Raw genomic sequence first — 19,953 nt, 5'->3', positions numbered from 1 at the left:
TGCTGGCCAGCAGGTCACACCTGCCTCAACATCTGTGCAGGAATCCATTTTTTGGGCATTCTGGCAGTGATGGCATCTTTCTCTACCCACTGTATGAATTGATCCGGCAATGCTTATTACTGGCATTAGAAGCTTGGGATCTATTTAATGTTTGGGCACTTTCCAGGTACTTGTATCCTGGATCGGCCACTGCTGGGCTTGATGGACCCTCGGTCTGGCCCAGTAAGGCAAAGTCTTATGTTCTAATGTGTTGGGAGCTGAAGGAAAATGCTCGTCCAGGCTTTGTATTCCAGGGCTACCCAATAGAAAGCAAATTTTAACCAGAAGTGCAAGTTAGATACAAGCCAGAGGTTATACTGGATAGAAATGGCTCGGAGGGGGAGGGGGTCCCAGGTGCTTCTGGGTTTTTCTATGGCCATTCAGGAAGTAGCGCACACACTTTCGTGTTGCTGCTTTGCCATGGTACGACGTAGGCATGGAATTTATACCTGCTTTATCTGCACATAAATTGGAAAATGCGATCTCCGTGCATTATTTTCCTCTGCCGAGTAAAACGCCTCCTCTTAATGCAGCTAAAGCGATCTTCAGGCCGCTGGTTAACACAGATAAATTGCTTTTTACCTACAGAAGACCCTTGTGAATGGGTCCTCCGTGTCCATAGACTCCAAGACCAGTCAACAGGACCCTAATGCAGTCATTGGAGGCTGGACTGTACAGGGCTGTGAGTGAGAGAGCCAGATTTCCCCAGGAGGGACCTTGGGGTGATAGTGTCTAATGATATGAAGTCTGCGAAACAATGCGACAAGGCAATAGCAAAAGCCAGAAGAATGCTGGGCTGCATAGAGAGAGGAATATCGAGTAAGAAAAGGGAAGTGATTATTCCCTTGTACAGGTCCTTGGTGAGTCCTCACCTGGAGTACTGTGTTCAGTTCTGGAGACCGTATCTACAAAAAGACAAAGACAAGATGGAAGCGGTACAGAGAAGGGCGACCAGGAAGGTGGAGGATCTTCATCGCATGACGTACGAGGAGAGATTGAAGAATCTAAATATGTACACCCTGGAGGAAAGGAGGAGCAGAGGTGATATGATACAGACTTTCAGATACTTGAAAGGTTTTAATGATCCAAAGACAACGACAAACCTGTTCCGTAGGAAAAAAATCAGCAGAACCAGGGGTCACGATTTGAAGCTCCAGGGAGGAAGATTCAGAACCAATGTCAGGAAGTATTTCTTCACGGAGAGGGTGGTGGACGCCTGGAATGCCCTTCCGGAGGATGTGGTGAAGACCAGAACTGTGAAGGACTTCAAAGGGGTGTGGGATAAACACTGTGGGTCCATAAAGTCAAGAGGCCGCCAATGAAGAGTGGGTGACTCGCCAGAATGACAGCTACTGCCTGGAGACAATACCCTTATTCAATAAACATACACATGCTTACTGTGACTCCAACATCGCTCTAAGCTTCAACAGCAAGAGGAAATGTGGAAAAATGGATTTACACTCACAAAGAGGGGAGTAGCTGGCTTGTTACGGCGGTTACTACCCCAAACCAAATAAGCCTGATACTTCACCTTCAATGCATATACAGCATAGTTCTCTGCTTCAACGGCAGGGCAGAAGAAAAAAGGGTTCGCACTCACAAAGCGGGGAGTAGCTGGCTTGTTACGGCGGTTACTACCCCAAACCAAATGTGTCTGATACTTCACTTTCGATGCATATCCAGCATGGCTCTCTGCTTCAACGGCATGGGAGAAGACTGATACATCACGCATTTCCAGCATAGCTCCCTGCTTCAACAGCAGGGGAGAAGAAAAACTACCAATAAGGACTGTATAACATAGTCTGGGAAAAACAAATAAGCATGGGTGTAGCTTGCTTATTGCGGCGGTTACTACCCCTACTACCCCTAACTAATCAAGCTAGATATTTCAATGGTGGGGGTGGAAGGGAAATAGAACCAAGAGCTAAGAGTAACAGATAAGTATGAGAGAAAAAATGTGTGAAGCTTGCTGGGCAGACTGGATGGGCCGTTTGGTCTTCTTCTGCCGTCATTTCTGTGTTTCTATGTTTCTATATATAAATACTCTGTAGTGAAAGTGGATATTGGTCTAGATGTAGGGATATTCATTTTCAGGTTTTATTTTGCCTGGGAATTTCAATGTTATAATAATAATAAAAAAAAAAAGTTAAAAAAATAACTTTGATATAACACCCTGGAGAAAAATCAGTGTGTAAAATATTTTTCTCATTGATTTCTTTTTTTGTTCTAATCTTGAAATTCCAAGCAAAATATAATAAAAACTGAAAACTAAGGTCCCTATCTATTTGATATAGACCAGGTCATATTATAAAAGAGCACTATGCTAGAGGGTCAAGTCAAGTCTATATTACAGTTCAGCCTAGATTATAGGCACTGGTTTATACTGGGGTAAAAAATCCACAGAGCTCCTAACCATAAAGTTAAGTATCTATTTTCCAGCCCCCACACAACAAGCTGACTATTGGGGTTGTCATGCGGCTGAATGTACATCCAGAACCTGCCCTGTTTTCAGAATGACAGCTTGCCACGTTACTGGTTGTGGGTACTTTCTTAGAATGTAAAATACAGCACCCTGCTCTCAGAAGCTGCCAACTTTTATCTCCTCCCTCGACCTAAGAATGCCTGTTGTGTAGACAAACACATTTCTGCATGTGAGGAGCTTAACGCAGGTTGGGGGGGGGCTGAAAATCCACTTGGGTGCATTCAGCCAACCAGCTTTCAAAACTTGAAAACCTACATATGGGCGAAGTTGTCGAACCCTCTTCACTTTCCCATAAGTATGACGTGTCAGGTTGGCTATCTGGATTTCCATGGACAAATTCTCGTCCAAAGTGCCTTACCACCTCTTTTGGGAGTGGTTCTGTTCCCTGCAATATTGGAAATTTCAATATCTGTCCAGGGCCCACCCTAAGCAACTCCATTTTAGAAGAATCTAAAACCACCATATTGTCTCTTAAGCAAGATGACACCACTTTGCAAGCAATGATTCAAATTTGAGACTGCCTCCTGATTGTTTCCCAAAGGTGTCAAGATCTCTATATCGTCGGCGTAAATAAATATTTCAGACCCAAATTTTCGAACCAAGTTTCCCAATGGATCTAAAACAAAATTAAATAAAATTGGGGGAACTCCTGCTTGAACCCCTTATTAAGGTTTTGAAGCAGTAACTTATACATTAATCTTCTCATGCAGTGGAGTACTGCAATGTGCTTTACCGGGGGTCTGCCAGGGAAAACCACCTGTACATTTCTATTGATTCGGAATACTGCTGCGCGCATAGTAACAGGGCGGTCTCGAAGACTGGCAGCAGGTCCGCTTTTGGTACAGCTTCACTGGTTACCAATAACACCTCAATGCAGATTAAATTGTTTAACCGTAGCCTTCTGGGCCCTCTGAAGTGTTAGGGTCATCTTCTAGGAGTTTAGGATCTAAGGGGCGAGATCCCTGTTACAAATTCCATCTGTAAAAGAAACTTTTGCCAAATTAGATTATAGAAAAGATCCTTTGGTGCAGGAATTCCTGCCATGTGGAATGAACTTCCTCTAGAGTTGAGGGAAGAACTTGATTCGGAGCAATTTAGAAGAAAGCTCCAAACATGGTTTATGACCCAATATACTAATAATATGCCATAACAGGTGGGTAGCAGAGAGATGGACACTGATGGGTCTTGCTCTTTTATTCTGTTTTAGTTGTTTATTTTTGTATTTGTTTTATACTATTGTATGAAATGTATTTTATGCTGTTATATATTGTTGTAAATTGCTTCAGGTGATTTTTAATCAGTGAAGCAATTAAAAAAAAATATTAAAGAAATAAACCTGTTCATGCAATTCCTTATATTTAAACCATATAAGCTTTCCGAGTGGAGATTGTTTGGTTGATTCCTTGTACTTATGCATGCGTGTCCCAACTAAGCTGCTGAACATTTATCCCATGATCCATAGTGGTTTATGCTACATTAAAGGGGACTGGGCCATATTCTCTGTAGACAAGCAAGATGAAGTTCAGCCACATTGGATGGCACCAATATAGAACATGCTCTCTGAGCTCAGAAAGTCTTTCTGGGCATGCACCAGTGTTCCCGCGCAGCCATGAGGCTCCTCAGTTATTTTTCTTCCGCCAAAATGAAAGAACTTTTTTTCTTGCTTGCTGCAGTATTTTGAAGATTTTCGATTCGTTTTGGAATATTTGTGTTTTCTTTACTTTGTTTCTGTGTGTTTTTGTTTTCTTTCGAGTCCCTTCAAAAAAAAAAAAAATATATATTTTCTTTTGTTATGGTAGTTCTAGGTCAGAGTCTTCCAAGTGCCTGAGTCGCGACTCTCCATTCCTTTGTGTCATCCATAAAAGGGACAGGGCATGAACCCTTTCAGTGCGGGAAGATTCCTTCTTTCACTATGCCAAACCTTTGATGCTGTTGGACTTTAACCTCAATGCACAAGCTCTTGGTGCCATCCCCATTACATAGCATCTGCAAGACCAACACAGGCAAAGGAATTGTAATACATATATGCATGTTATGGTGTCATAAAACTCACTATTTGAATTTGTTTTGCAATTCTAGCATAGTTTGGGGATTTTGCTTTGATTTAACAATAACATAAGAAATTGCCATGCTGGGTCAGACCAAGGGTCCATCAAGCCCAGCATCTTGTTTCCAACAGAGGCCAAACCAGGCCACAAGAACCTGGCAAATACCCAAACACTAAGAAGATCCCATGCTACTGATGCAATTAATAGCAGTGGCTATTCCCTAAGTAAACTTGATTAATAGCAGTTAATGGACTTCTCCTCCAAGAACTTATCCAAACCTTTTTTGAACCCAGCTACATTAACTGTACTAACCACATCCTCTGGCAACAAATTCCAGAGCTTAATTGTGCGTTGAGTGAAAAAGAATTTTCTCCGATTAGTTTTAAATGTGTCACTTGCTAACTTCAGGGCGTGCCCCCTAGTCCTTCTATTATCTGAAAGTGTAAATAACAGATTCACATCTACTCGTTCAAGACCTCTCATGATCTTAAAGACCTCTATCATATCCCCCCTCAGCCTTCTCTTCTCCAAGCTGAACAGCCCTAACCTCTTCAGCCTTTCCTCATAGGGGAGCTGTTCCATCCCCTTTATCATTTTGGTCACCCTTTTCTGTACCACCTTCATCACAACTATATCTTTTTTGAGATGTGGCGACCAGAATTGTACACAGTATTCAAGGTGCGGTCTCACCATGGAGCGATACAAAGGCATTATGACATTTTCCATTTTATTTAACCATTCCCTTCCTAATAATTCCTAACATTCTGTTTGCTTTTTTGACTGCTGCAGGACACTGAGCTGATGATTTCAAAGTATTATCCACTATGATGCCTAGATCTTTTTCCTGGGTGGTAGCTCCTAATATGGAATCTAACATCATGTAACTACAGCAAGGGTTATTTTTTCCCTATATGCAACACCTTGCATTTGTCCACATTAAATTTCATGTGCCATTTGGATGCCCAATCTTCCAGTCTTGCAAGGTCCTCCTGTAATGTATAATAATCCACTTGTGATTTAACTACTCTGAATAATTTTGTATCATCCGCAAATTTGATAACCTCACTTGTATTCTTTTCCAGATCATTTATAAATATATTGAAAAGCATCGGTCCAAGTACAGATTCCTAAAGCACTCCACTGTTTACCCTTTTCCACTGAGAAAATTGACCATTTAATCCTAGTCTGTTTCCTGTCTTTAACCAGTTTGTAATCAACGAAAGGACATCGCCTCCTATCCTATGACTTTTTTGTTTTCTTAGAAGCCTCTCATGAAGGACTTTGTCAAACGCCTTCTGAAAATCCAAATACACTACATCTACTGGTTCACCTTTATCCACATGTTTATTAACCCCTTAAAAAAAAAAAGAAGCAGATTTGTTAGGCAATATTTCCCTTGGGTAAATCCATGTTGACTGTGTTCCATTAAACCATGTCTTTCTACATGCTCTACGATTTTGATCTTTAGAATAGTATCCACTATTTTTCCCGGCACTGAAGTCAGACTCACTGGTCTATAGTTTCCTGGATTGCCTCTGGAGCCCTTTTTAAATATTGGGGTTACATTGGCCACCCTCCAGTCTTCAGGTACAATGGATGATTTTAATGATAGATTACAAATTTTAACTAATAGATCAGAAATTTCATTTTTTAGTTCCTTCAGTACCTTAGGATGCATACCCATCCGGTCCAGGTGATTTGCTACTCTTTAGTTTGTCAATCTGGCCTACTACATCTTCCAGGTTCACAGTGATTTCGTTCAGTTCATCTGACTCATCACCCTTGAAAACCATCTCAGGAACTGGTATCTCCCCAACATCCTCATTAGTAAACACGGAAGCAAAGAATTCATTTAGTCTTTCTGCAATGGCCTTATCTTCCCTAAGAGTCCCTTTAACCCCTCGGTCATCTAATGGTCCAATAGACTCCTTCTCAGGTTTCTTGCTTCGGATATATTTTTAAAAATTTTTTTATGAACTTTTGCCTCTACGGCTAACTTCATTTCAAATTCTCTCTTCGCCTGTCTTATCAATATTTTACACTTAATTTGACAATACTTATGTTTTTTCCTATTTTCTTCAGATGGATCCTTCTTCCAATTTTTGAAGGATTTTTTTTGGCTAAAATAGCCTCTTTCATCTCACCTTTTAACAATGCCGGTAATCGTTTTTCTTTCCTTCCACCTTTCTTAATGCGCGGAATACATATGGACTGCGCCTCTAGGATTGTATTTTTAAACAATGTCCACGCCTGTTGAACACTTTTAACCTTTGCAGCTGCACCTTTGTTTTTTCTAACTATTTTCCTCATTTTATCAAAGTTTCCCTTTTGAAAGTTTATTGTTAGAGCTGCAGATTTACTTATTGTCCCCCTTCCAGTTATTAGTTTAAATTTGATCATGTTATGATCACCGTTGCCAAGTGGCCCCACCACAGTTACCTCTCTCACCAAATCCTGCTTTCCACTAAGAATTAAATCTAAAATAGCTCCCTCTCTTGTTGGTTCCTGAACCAATTGCTCCATGAAGCAGTCATTTATTACATCCACGGGGGGTCCCTTTCTCAATTCCAGAGGTTGCAGGAAATGAAATCCTAGTTTAAAAAAAAAGTGCAGGTCTGTTTTGAAACTTTGTGAAGCAGGATGACTAGTGGGTGTCTCTTATTTTTTTTTCACATATTTCTTGTCTCTTTTAACCATAAATACATAAGCTACACTCACTACTAGTATTCTACACAGCCAAATTTAAAACATTGATCCTAACCATCAAGGCCCTGAAGGACTGGCTATCTTTCTATGCACCCGCCAGGCTTTTTAAGTTTCTCCTAAGGAGTCTCTTTAATCACGCCATTGAGGAAAGAAATCAGATGGTCCAATACCCATCAATGGGGCCTTCTCAGGAGCACCCCCCACCCTGTGGAAATCTCTCCCAGAAGAGCTTCCCTTACTCCAGGACTATTTTCAATTCAGGAAGCATGAAGATGAGTTTTAATATGTGATGCTAATAACTGGCTAGCTCTACGCACCTTGCCAGGAAGAGCCGGATGCTGATGGGGTCACTCATTTCTCTATTTCGCCCTGCTCCTCTCCTGCAGAGGTGTCTACTTGATTCCTTGTAGCATCTACGAGGCCCATGGATTCATGGTCCACCTTGTTGTGGGACCGCTGTTGATCTGTTTAAGTTGTACCCTTTGGTTGTATATTTGCATATCTAATTTGTACCTTTATTTACTTATGATGATGAACTTCACCTTTGGTGAACAATTATTAAAAAAAAAAAAAGGCCGGTAATAAATCCTAATAATAGTAAATAATAATGACAAACAGCCTTCTGTCCTTCTGGCGTCAGCCACTGAGTGTGGCAGGGGAGGCCACTGACAATCTTCACTCAGCCAATGATAAAACAGCTAGCCTGGCAAGTAAGAAAGAGACAGGCTTCCCAGCTGTCCCCCCCCCCCCCCCCTTGCATCATCCCAGGCAGAGAGCAACAGGGTGGGGAGAGGTAGAAGGTGAGTTTTATTACAGCACTATCCAATGGAGGAAATAAAAAAAGCAGGTTTCACTGTGGTACAAGCATTCACCATCCAAAAGCATGCACCCCTGCTGCATGGAGCCAAAAGTAATTATAATATCCAGTCCTGTTTGGGTTTCGTATAAATCTTAAAACAGAATCAAACCCTTTCAGGATGCTGTCCAGTTTATCTAGGTCCAGAGCTGAATGTAGGATAATCCCTCTTCTCTTAAGTTTATAGATTTTCCTCTTTCAGTAGATGTTGGGAGCCATTTTGGCTCTGAGCACTGTGATGTCGTGCTATCCCTGGGATTCCCCACAGCTCACAGGCATTGTGATGTCTCACTATCCCTGGATTACCTTCTACTCACAAGCTCTGTAGTGTAACACTATCGCTGGGATTCCTCGTCACTCACAGGTTCTGATGCAACACTATCCTCTGGATTTTCCGCTGCTCTTAGAATACTCACTTCCTGGTAGTAATGTCATTGATAGTGGGGCAAGCCAACCTCAAGAGTAGGGACCAATAAAGCAAGCACTGCCCATCCCCCCCCACAAGCAGCTTATTACAGAGTATGACACCTGCCAATTAACCAATTAAAATATGGGGATGGGTTGAGGTTTCTCCAGTGGAGTTTTAAACAGCTTTGGTTCCTGTAGGCCTGAGACTTTGTTCCTGAGTGCATTGTGGAGGGAGACAATGGGGCTCGATGGTTCGAAAACTGGTGGATTGATCCTCCATGTAGGGGAAGTAACCCCAGGGGCATCTGTCGTCTTCTCCTTCCTCGCCTTCACTTCTACATGCTCCCCGGATGTCAGGTCTGCACCTGCCAGACAATGAGGTGACTCCTCTCAGCTCGCCTATGCCGAGGGTTTGTCAGAAGCAGGTCCCCAAATCCCTCGTCTGTGTCCCCCGTGTCATCTCCTAAAGAGAGAGGAGACAAATAGGAAAAGTGAACCAGTGCAAGAAGGATGGAGAGAACAGTCATCCCTGACCTGGCAGAGCTGTTGAGGAAGTCACAGCAGTGTGGAGTTGTCCAGTACATACCTATCCGGAGGTTAATGTAGCCTTCACCGCCGCTCATCACCAGAACAGTGCCTGGGGTATAGCTGCTGGGTTCTGCAGCTTCCCTCATCTCCAGCAGGCCAGGATTGATGCAACCTAGAGGTAGAGAAAGAAGAGGAGCGAAGCAAGTGCTGAGAGACCAGGTGGTCAATCCCACCAAGGACGGTAGAGGGTGTGGTGTGGTTTGGGTATTCACCAGCACAGCAGGTCTACCGGATGTTTGGAGACGGGCGAGAAGTTGAGGTCAAGGAACGAGAGTGGCTCTGAAACCTATGGATTGCATGGAAGAACTGAGTGCTCCTGTGGCATGTTTAGCTTATTTTCAGTTTACTCGCAGCTTACTGCAGGCAAAGCCCACACCCAATGCATGTTACAACAGGCCTAGTAACATGCATCCTGCCATGAGACAACTTGGACTGTGTCAAAGGGCTGAGTGTTCCCACCCCTTGCACTAATGCATGACACAGTTCCCTACCTGGGACAGCAGCAAAAAACTTGACGCTGTCACGGTGCCCGTGGAAACAGATCTGGGCGAAGTCCATGTCGCAGCTTGGCACCACAAGAGCGGCCAGCCCAGGATCATTCCATGTACTGCTCGGCGCCAACGAGAAGCTTGAGTGGCTGGAAAATCCTGCTCCAAAACAAAAATAAATATCATATGGCAGTGATCAGGGAGGAGGAGGAAGATGGAGCACTGATGGGGGCGTATACACCCGAAGCACAGGGGCACTCACCTGCGGAAAAGGGGATGGAGATGACAGTACCGGCCACAGTTCCAATCCACAGCCTATTACATAGCGCTGCTAGTGCTGAGACTTGGGCAAAGGAGACCCCAAAAGTGTTGCAGCCTGCAAGGGGACAAGAGAATGTTCCGTCACCCCTAGAGGAAATCATGTGGATATGGAGGGTGGGACCAGGCGGCGTTTCCAATCTCAATATAAGTTTTAAAAAGCTGCCATCATTTTTCTCATTCAAAGTCCCAAACTTAGCTAGCATTCCATGCCTTGTTGAGGGCCCTCCACCTTCCCAGCATTCCATGCTTTGCTTGGGGGCCCTCTACTTTCCCAGCATTCCATCCTCTGGTTGCAGGTCCAGTACTTTCTCAGCATTCCATGCTCTGGTTGGGGGTCCTCCACTTTCCCAGTATTCCATGCCCCAGTGGGGACCTTCATTTTCCCAACATTCTGTCCTCTGGCAGGGGCTCTGCGCTTACCCAACATTCCGTGCTTTCCCAGCATTTCACGCCTTGTCGGGGTCTCATGCTTACCCAGCATTCTGTGCATGTAGGGCTCTAATTGTAGTTCCTGCAGTATCTGCCCTGTCTGAGCATGGAAGAGACGTAGGGTGGAGTCGAGACGCACCGATGCCCACACCCCGTCCCCAGCTGCCGCCATGTACCGCACCTGCCTCTCAGGGTGCGAAGTTGCCTCAAACCATTTCTGTAATGGGATGGAGGGGTGAGAGAGAGAGAGCGCCTTCCATTACTGACATTATTTAAAAAACAAAAAGGCTTGGGCCCTAAATGGGACCCTTGTTTTGTGTTTTTCATTTTGTTCTTAGCTTGATATTTCTTCTGGTTCCCTCCTCCCCTCCCACTTCGTCTCCTACCATACCTCGATCTTGGCCATTCGTGGATCCACCACATAAATTCGGTTTCGATACCCGCACCACACCTTGTCCCGAACAGCCACGACACAGCGTATTGACTGTGGGGGCCTTCCTAGCTCCACCACTCGGGGTGTGTCTAGGTCCCACTGCCGACCTATGGGAGAGGTGCGAAGAAAAGGCAAAAAGGTGATGAGCAGAATTTATTTATTTAAAATACATTTTTCTTGCACCATTCCAACGTTCATGGCGAGTTACAAATTAACATGCATAAAATCATTGCACAGTACATAAACAATGCAAAAACATATTCAAATATAAATAAAAATGGTGTTGATTTAAAAGTACACAATCAAGCCTGCCCATTACTATCTGGTAATGCTATAGATTGGCAAAAGCTTATTCAAGCAACCATGTCTTTAAGCTCTTTCTAAATGTTTTCGTGTCTACTAGCAGCTTGACTTGTTTTAACATAGTATTCCAATTAAAGGAAGAGATGATCATCAAGGCAAGGCACGAGAGAAGGGCTTTTGTGAATGGTTTACGCAAGGCTGATCCTGCTGGAAGGATTGCACCTACTTGCATTGCAATGAAACACAGCCAAGGTCCCATCTCCCAGAGCAGCAATGACCCGGTCTGTGGTGTGGCTATAAACAGAAAGGAGAACATTGACAAAGAGATTACTCCTCCATATGGGGTCCCTCAAGGCCATGGGAATAAAGGGAAGGGAGGGAGGTCCTTCAGAGTCATATAAGTCCAAAGAAGGGAGGGTCCCTCATGCCCATAGGAGCCTAGAAAAGGGAGGTCCCTCAAAGCCATATGAGTCAATGTGCTAGCAGTTCAACTTTCTTGCCTCTGGTGGACTTTTCTATTGTTTTCTCTACAATGTCTTAACATCTCAGTCTCCTTATAGATCTGTTCATTTCATTTCTTTTTTTTTTTTGTAACTTTATTGACATTTGGATTACAACTTTACATGAAATATCAAGCATGTACATTATTTCAATCATATCTTATCAAATTCAAAGTGAGACATGAAATCCAGATCAAACTCAAATATACTGTATATATATATGTATATATATATATATATATATATATATACATATAGGGGGTAATTTTCAAAGGAGTTACGTGCATAAATGTAACTACTATTGTAGCAATTTTCAAAAGCCATTTACTCACGTAAAGTGCACTTATGCGAATAAATCCTATGGATGATTCAATGGCATATATTGTAGCAATTTTCAAAAGCCCACTTACTCGAGTAAAGTGCATTTACATGCGTAAAACCCAGTTTTACGCATGTAAATGCTTTTTAAAATCAGACCCATACAGTATACAGGCAAAAATATTACTCAATTTTTTCCCCAGTTTTCCCCATGCTCACATTGACCACATTCTCCCCCCCCCCCCCCCCCCCCCCCCCCCCCCCCCCCCCCCATATCTCCGTTTGAGCTTGAAATCCCATAAATCTACACAAATCTGAATACCAGATATCTAACCACAGCCTTCCAAAGTATATAGTGCATGGGCAGTCACTAATCACCTGTGCCTCCAATGAAATCTGTGATACAGGCCAGCCAGTATGCTCTACGGGTAGGATACCTAAAAATTGTTTGCAAATCTTAAGGCATTTCTGGAACTCGTTGTCCGTGCCCCATCAAACATTTGTCTTTCCTATTATAAACACACAGCAAATGTTTTCTTATACCACAATTCTTTGTTTCGTACTACTTCCCCAGTCCACTGGAGAATATATTTCAGGGCCACAAATGCTAAAATCTGTCATGCTTTTTATATTTAGTAGTAATCTAATGTTTGCAGGCCCAGGATAGCCATGTGACCACCATCACACAGTTTTTGCATTTTGAACATTTGCAAAAACCTCTCGCCAAAACAATGTTAAGGCTTTATACACCTAAAAAAAAATGTAAAAAGCAATGCAAGACGGTCCCTTTAAGTTACATTTATCACAGATATTGGCATCAAGCTTCATTTCGTGCAATCTAGCTTTATCTATATATGCATTTTCCAAATTTTTTATTGCATTTAACGCAATCATACATCTACTGGGATGTTTCTCTGTCAACAAGCAGGATTAAATCTGCCATAACTAGTGGGTGACAAAATCTGATGGCATTGACAAGGATCCAGCTCTCAGAGCTCAGAAGTCTTTCAGGGCACACGAGGGAGTTCCCATGTATGGCTGCTGTCATGTCAGCCCATCAGTCTTTCTTCATCCTGGCTATTGCATGGATGGATTCCAAGTCTTTCTTTTCTTTGGTGCATTTTCTTTGTGCAAATTGCATTACTTTTTTGTGCCACTGCCTCAGTAGCCCCTCAGAAAGGACTCTTAAATCCTATCATTCAAAAAAAATATTTTTTCCATGTACTCTGTTAGCAAGTTCAAGACCAGTATATGTGGGCACTGCATGTCTAGCAGATACCACACCATCTGCTATAGCTGCCTGGGCCCGAAATATGATGTCTCAAATTGTCCTAGCTGTGGCAGGCTGTCTCTACGTGCCATTCATTTCCACACCTGGAAGTTGGAAGGTGATGTCAGGTAAAGCCCCACAGCCTCAACAGGAAGACGGGCCACATAGACACTCTACCCCTCCCCCCCCCCCCCCTCCCCAAGTCAGAGTGAGGCCTCTTTGGAGTTCCGGTGCCTCAAGTAGCATCAGAGATTGTGCCAGGAGTCAGCCCCCCTCTCCTTTCCACAGATCTGATGGGAAGGCTATCCCCTTGTTGGCACCAGTTTCTGGATCTGCCATAGTTGAAGGTTTGAGCTTAGCACAGGACAAGGCACCACGAAGAACATCGAAGTGGCCTGAGGAATCCACTCCAGGGTTGTCTCCCTTAGCAACAAAGAAGACAGTGCTGTCAATACAGGGCTCTCTGCTGGTTCAGGCACAACGCAACACAGAGAACGGTGCCATCTTCTCAGTAAGGTGCTCTTCGATGCAGATGGCATCTTCCTCCATGACACAGACAGACTCCATGGAACTGGGAAGTTTGAGATACATATCTATTGGGATATCATTTAGCTGCCCAAAATAATAATTGAACTGTGAATGTTCCTCCAGGGGCATGTGCCCAGGAGGGAAGGATTCAATCATTAGGAATTTAGACAGCTGAGTTGCTAGTGGGCATGAGGATCGCTTGGTAACTTGCCTGCCTGATATGAAAGTAGCAGACCTCCTGTGACACCTAGATAAGAGTTTAGAGAGTGCTGAAGACGAGCCGGTTATCATGGCACATGTGGGTATCAGATAATGCAGGAAGGAAGCTCTGGAGGTTAAATATAAACTTTCAGGTAGGAAATGAAATCCAGAATCTCCAGGATTTCATTCTCAGACATAGTCCCTGTTCCATGCTCAGGACCCCAGAGGCAGGCTGAGCTCCAGTTTCAATGCATGAATGAGACTGTGCTGGGAAATAGCTTTTAGATATGTTAGGAACTGGGAAATGTTCTAGGTAAGGGGGAGCCTATTCCAACTGGATTGGCTCCATCTTAAACAAGGTAGAACCCGACTGCTGGTGCTAACATTTAAAAAGGAAATAGAGCAGCTTTTATTTATTTATTTAATTAATTAAGAGTTTTTATATACCGTCATTAAGTTATTCACCATCATAACGGTTTACAATAGGGCACCAGTAAAAAATATGGGTCGTACATTACATAGGTGGTGCCAGTAGTATTCGGTAACAATAAGGCGTTTATTAGGGGGATTAAGTGTTTCATAGCAATATGTCCTGAAAGTTGCCTACAGTTAAAAAATGTTGAAATAATTCAGTAAGGATTTATAAAATTAGGCATTTAGTGCTTTAAGCCGCATAACTTTTACTTCATTTCCTGCATCAGTTTTCTTTCTTGAAGGGAAATAGAACCAAGAGCTAAGAGAAACAGATAAGTATGAGAGAAAAAAATGTGTGAAGCTTGCTGGGCAGACTGGATGGGCCGTTTGGTCTTCTTCTGCCGTCATTTCTATGTTTCTATGTATGTAAAGCCAGGTTTTGAGCTGTGTTTTGAAAAATTTATGATTACTCTGGAGTCTAAAGTCAAGGGGCATGGAGTTCCATAGTATGGGACCGGCTAGAGACAGAGCTTGCTCCCTTACTTGGGTCAGTCCTGCGGTTTTCACAGAAGGAATGGGAAGGAGTGCTCTGTTTGCTGACCTTAGATTTCTGTGTGGGACGTGTAAGTGCTAGACCAAGGGGAAAAGCTGGCAATCACACAGAAGTGTATGGTTGAGAGAGAGATATTGTCAAAGGATGCTGGCTGTGGTAAAGGTTGAAGTAGCCCAGATGGATTTAAATCACACAGAAAAGAATGACTCAAAACTGCCGATATCATCTGCTAATAAGCAGGTTTTGAATAAAAGTAAAGACATACTTTAAAATATCTGTATTCGAAAGACAGAAATCTGAAAAATAAGATTGGAGAGTTAGAGTGTATGGCAGTAAATGAAGGTATAGACATAAATAGGCATCACAGAGACTTGGTGTAAGAAGAATACCCAATGGAACACTGTAATACCAGGGTACAAATTATATCAATATGACAGGGCAGATCAGATTGTTGGAGGAGTGCTGTTATGTTAAAGATAGCATAGAATGAAGCAGGATAAAAGTTCTGCAGGCAATAAGTTGCTCTCTGGAATTATAGATAAACATTCCAGGTGTGACAGCAAAGAGTGAAGTAGTGGGGATGTACTACCACCCACCTGGCTAGGAGTGGTAGGGTAGCCTAGGTTGTGCGCAGCCGTGGCGTTTTTGTCGATAGACGGTGAGGTACGCTGGTATTGTGAATTTTGAATGGTAAGTGTTTGTGGGAACTTTTGAAATGGTGTGGCAAAGTGCGATTGATTCGTTGTTGTATTTTTAACTGATAGCAATAAGAAACTTTGGGGAGTTATGGACTAGCTGAATCGCTGCAGTAACATGGTGTGGTGAAAAACTATGGCTCGGTAAGCGATATAAAGAAAATAAAGGTTAGTAGATTGCTATGAAGTTATTAGGTTCATCTTGATATTGGTTAGGTGGCAAATGGCATCTTACTTTTGTGTTTGTGTTTATAGTCAAGAAGCGGTAAAGTGATAGAAGAAAAACGAGATGGTTTAAAAATAAGGAGAAATTGGAAGCGTTTAATGAGTTTAGTAAGAGGATTGAAGGTGAGTGTGGTGATAATAAAGACAATGACTAGGGTAGTTGTTCTTTAATAGTTTTAATATATTTAAGTTCTTGTAAGTATTGAGAAAGGATAAAGCTATGAAGGTAGATAGTGAGGATAAAAAAGGATTTAGTGTTTTAATAATGGAACAATTTTTATTTAAGGTTCCTCAATTACATTGGTTTGGCAGTGACAGAGAATATCATTTAAGAGGTTTCAAGTGTGAATGTGAAATCAATCCCCTGAAGAAACCATAAGGGTGAAACAGGAGCTTCCTGTCAGGACATCGATTAAACTGAGACTCAGAGGAAGAATTTGAATTGAAAAGAGTTTCATTCAGTGTAATAAAATATACTGGTAAAGGGGTTAATAAATAAATGGAGAATCATAGGGCATAAAAACTGCACAGGTGTGAAACAATAAGGTGATACCTTGTAGTTGAAGGGATATGTTTATATTGTTGTATTAAGGTGATACATTGTAATTGAAGGGATATGTTTACATTGTATTGTTTATTGTAACATTGTTAAAGTGATGTTTTAAGAAAAAGTGTGTTTATAACATGGTGTTTAGTTGAATGAATGAGTGAGTGTATGGAATGTAGGATGTTTTATGTATGTTTTTAAATGAATATATGGAATAAAGTATTTAAATTGTGAATACGGGTATATTGTATGTAAATCTACTATATAGAATACCTGTATTGAACCCAGTACAGGGAGTTATTCTTTTAAAAATTACCCCAGGGGGAGGATTGTGCACACATGTGCAAAAGCAATTTTGTGAGCGAGTGCTTTTATACACGAGACAAAGAGGCTTTTTCGGGGCAGAGTTTGGGCAGGGTCATGATTAACAAGCATACTTTTGATTTTCAAAAGCATGCACGTAAATATTTGCGCCCAAAGCTATACCTGCTTTCAAGCATGCATGTCAGCACCTGGTGATTCCGCGCACCCCCACATTTACTTCATCTCAAGAAAGACAGCGGAACTAGAGAAGGTGCAGAGGAAGACGACAAAAATGATAAAGGAGATAGAACAAAACTTAGATTGTAAGCCCCCTGGGGATAGAGAAATACCTACAGTACCTGAATGTAAACCGATGTGATATCTCAGATCGAATGTCTGTATATAAAAAATAATAAATAAATCTCTCCTGTGATGAGAGGCAAGGGTTCCTTCAGCTTGGAAAAGAGATGGATGAGAGGGAATACGATAGAAGTTTCTAAAATCATGAGTGGGATGGAGCAGGTTAATAAAGGACGGTTATTTACCCTTTTAAATAATACTAAAACAATGACAGCCAGCAGATTTAAAACAAATCAGGGAAAGTACTTTTTCACTCAGTGCACTGTCAAGCTGCGGAATCCAGAGGACGTGGTGAAGGCGAGTAGCATAGTGAGGTTTAAAAGGATGTGGACAAATTCCTGGAGTAAAAGGTCTGTAGCACATAATTAACTTGGAAGATTAGGGAAAGCCATCGCTATCCCTGGGAGTGAGTAACAAGAAATAGCTCTACTTTATGGGATCTGCCGGCTTCTTCAACTGGGATTGGCCACTGTCAGAGATGGGATGCCGGGTTCGATGGTCTTGGTCATGCCATTTCTTATCTAACTTTTTCATTATTCTGAGGAAGATTCAGATTTTCTGCCCAGTGTTTTCTGTAGCTTTGTTAAAATTGACTCTTTTTGGCCTTTTTTCTGTAAATTATACCAAGCTGATAACTTAAATTTACATGAGATGGCTCTGTTGAAACAATCCATAAAATCCTTTTCACGACCATCCTGTAAGTTATCGTATTTAGCTTGTGCTATTCAGTGTCTCGCTCGCAGGTAGGCTCTCTACTGTGAATTAGGTATTTCTAAATCCTCCATTCAGCTACTCAAAGGACATTATCTGAATTACCCCTCTGCAATGAGGATATCTGCAACTGTTTTAAATTAATTTCTCTTTCTTCCCACAGAACACTTTGGTTTCTACACCAGGTTTCAACATTGCATTTCCCAGTAAGGATGTTAAAGGCGAGTATCTAGCACTTGGTTTTTTTTTTCCATGTGTGAGCCCATCCCAGCCACACAGGTTTAATTAAGATATGACCTGCCGGGGTAAGGCTTTCAATTATCTCTTACCCCAAGCCGTCTCAGCGCCGCCTGCGAGCTGCCAAATTCGCCGCTGCTCCATTCTTCAGCGCGAGCCCGTTGCTCGGCCTGCCGCAACGTCACTGCCCTACCAAAACGAGGCCACCACAACGCAGCCAATCAGCATCTAGCCCGCGGGGATTTAAACCCCGATACTCCCAGGCGCCATCTCTCTTCGCTGGACTAACCAGGGGAAAGCCTGCGCAATCGGCGCCTTGACCTGCCGGGGTAAGGCTTTCAATTATCTCTTACCCCAAGCCGTCTCAGCGCCGCCTGCGAGCTGCCAAATTCGCCGCTGCTCCATTCTTCAGCGCGAGCCCGTTGCTCGGCCTGCCGCAACGTCACTGCCCTACCAAAACGAGGCCACCACAACGCAGCCAATCAGCATCTAGCCCGCGGGGATTTAAACCCCGATACTCACAGGCGTCGCGCACCGAAGGAGCGCGACAAAGGGGCCAGCCCCTTTGTGCGCCCCTGAAGAACACCCCTGTAACAAATTGAATTGCAAACACTGCCTAACTGAATAGCCCCACGAAAACTTCCTCAAGCTACTATATTCACCTGATTTCAAATTCCATGTGAAAATACATTGTATATGAGAACAAACTCCATTTTTACACAACTATCAACTGCCACACATAAAGATTTACATTCATTTACTATGAACCAACCCATTCCTATCCTCAAATACTCTAACTTCTCTTTCAATTCCATAACTAACAAATACAATATGCCGTACCATAAAACGCTTATCCCCATCATGATATCCCCGCTCACTCAAATCTTTGGTCTGATGACTTTTTCTATTTTACTCATAAATGCACAATCTGTAATTAAAAAGACTTCCATTCTCTATGATATCCTCACTGACGAATCCCCTGATATCTGTGCAATAACAGAGACCTGGCTAAAGAACTCTGACACCGCAATAATAAACCAATTTCCTACGGAAGAATATAATATCTTCTCCATTCCTAGAGGTAAAAAGAAAGGAGGTGGACTCCTCCTTGCAGCAAAAAAGAAATTCAAACTTACTCTACAATCTATCATACCCCCTCACAAGCTTGAAATTGGACTCTTTAAGTCCAAGGAACTACAAATCTGCCTAATCTATGCTCCCCCCAGCATTTTAGAAAACAACCCTTCACCTCTAACGGAATACATCTCCAAATATATTGACATTTCTATCCACACAATCATCCTAGGAGACTTAAATCTACACTTTGACCGTTCACCGCTTTCACCAGCTAGTGAAGCCACCATGGCTGCCCTTAATGCGCTTGGATTTATACAAAATGTATCTAATCCTACACATAAAGCTGGACATACACTTGATGTCATCTTTACAAATTCACTTATCCAAACTAGCTCGCCTCAATGCACCCCTATTCCCTGATCAGACCACTACCGGATTGACTCTTCCTGCACGATCAAATGCATCCCCCAAACGTCTGACTACAATAAGAAAACCATAACATTCCGCAAACATTGCAAATCAGAAGAAATTATGGACACATTATTAGAAGACCTCAATAAGTTGGATCTCACTGACGCCAATTCAGCTTGCTCTTCCTGGCACCAAATCACCGGTAATATTGCAAATAAACTATGCCCACTAATATCGAAAGAAATCAACATGGACAAGAAAGCCAAAAAACTGTGGTACACCCCAGAATTGAGAACCATGAAAACAGAACTACGTAAAATGGAAAAGAAATGGCGTAAAAACCAATCTCCAGCGCTACTTTTAAAGTTCTGCTCTCTTCTTCATGAATACCGGAAAAACACAGACAAAGCTAAAAAAGACTATTACGCATCAAAGATTCATCAATATCAATTCAACCCACGAGCCCTTTTCCAATATGTATCTAGTATTATCACTCCTCTAT

General features: G+C 42.4%; 1 protein-coding gene across 2 annotated transcripts in view; it reads right to left on the bottom strand.

The window, feature by feature from the left end:
• Positions 1 to 8,065: 8,065 nt before the first annotated feature.
• The window catches only part of LOC115080241 (C-Jun-amino-terminal kinase-interacting protein 4-like), a 38,228-nt gene continuing 26,340 nt past the window's right edge, over positions 8,066 to 19,953 (bottom strand). For both annotated transcript variants that reach the window (XM_029584395.1, XM_029584396.1), the window contains 7 exons: positions 11,328 to 11,395; positions 10,757 to 10,905; positions 10,411 to 10,582; positions 9,878 to 9,991; positions 9,619 to 9,774; positions 9,126 to 9,239; positions 8,066 to 9,002 (listed from right to left, as the gene is read on the bottom strand). In XM_029584395.1, the coding sequence (XP_029440255.1) occupies positions 8,893 to 9,002; positions 9,126 to 9,239; positions 9,619 to 9,774; positions 9,878 to 9,991; positions 10,411 to 10,582; positions 10,757 to 10,905; positions 11,328 to 11,395 (883 nt within the window). In that variant the 3' untranslated portion in view covers positions 8,066 to 8,892. The remainder of the gene's footprint in view (positions 9,003 to 9,125; positions 9,240 to 9,618; positions 9,775 to 9,877; positions 9,992 to 10,410; positions 10,583 to 10,756; positions 10,906 to 11,327; positions 11,396 to 19,953) is intronic.

The sequence above is a fragment of the Rhinatrema bivittatum genome, chromosome 19 (assembly GCF_901001135.1).
Source record: "Rhinatrema bivittatum chromosome 19, aRhiBiv1.1, whole genome shotgun sequence".
Lineage (NCBI taxonomy): Eukaryota > Metazoa > Chordata > Amphibia > Gymnophiona > Rhinatrematidae > Rhinatrema > Rhinatrema bivittatum.
This window is presented reverse-complemented; position numbering and strand designations above follow the sequence as displayed.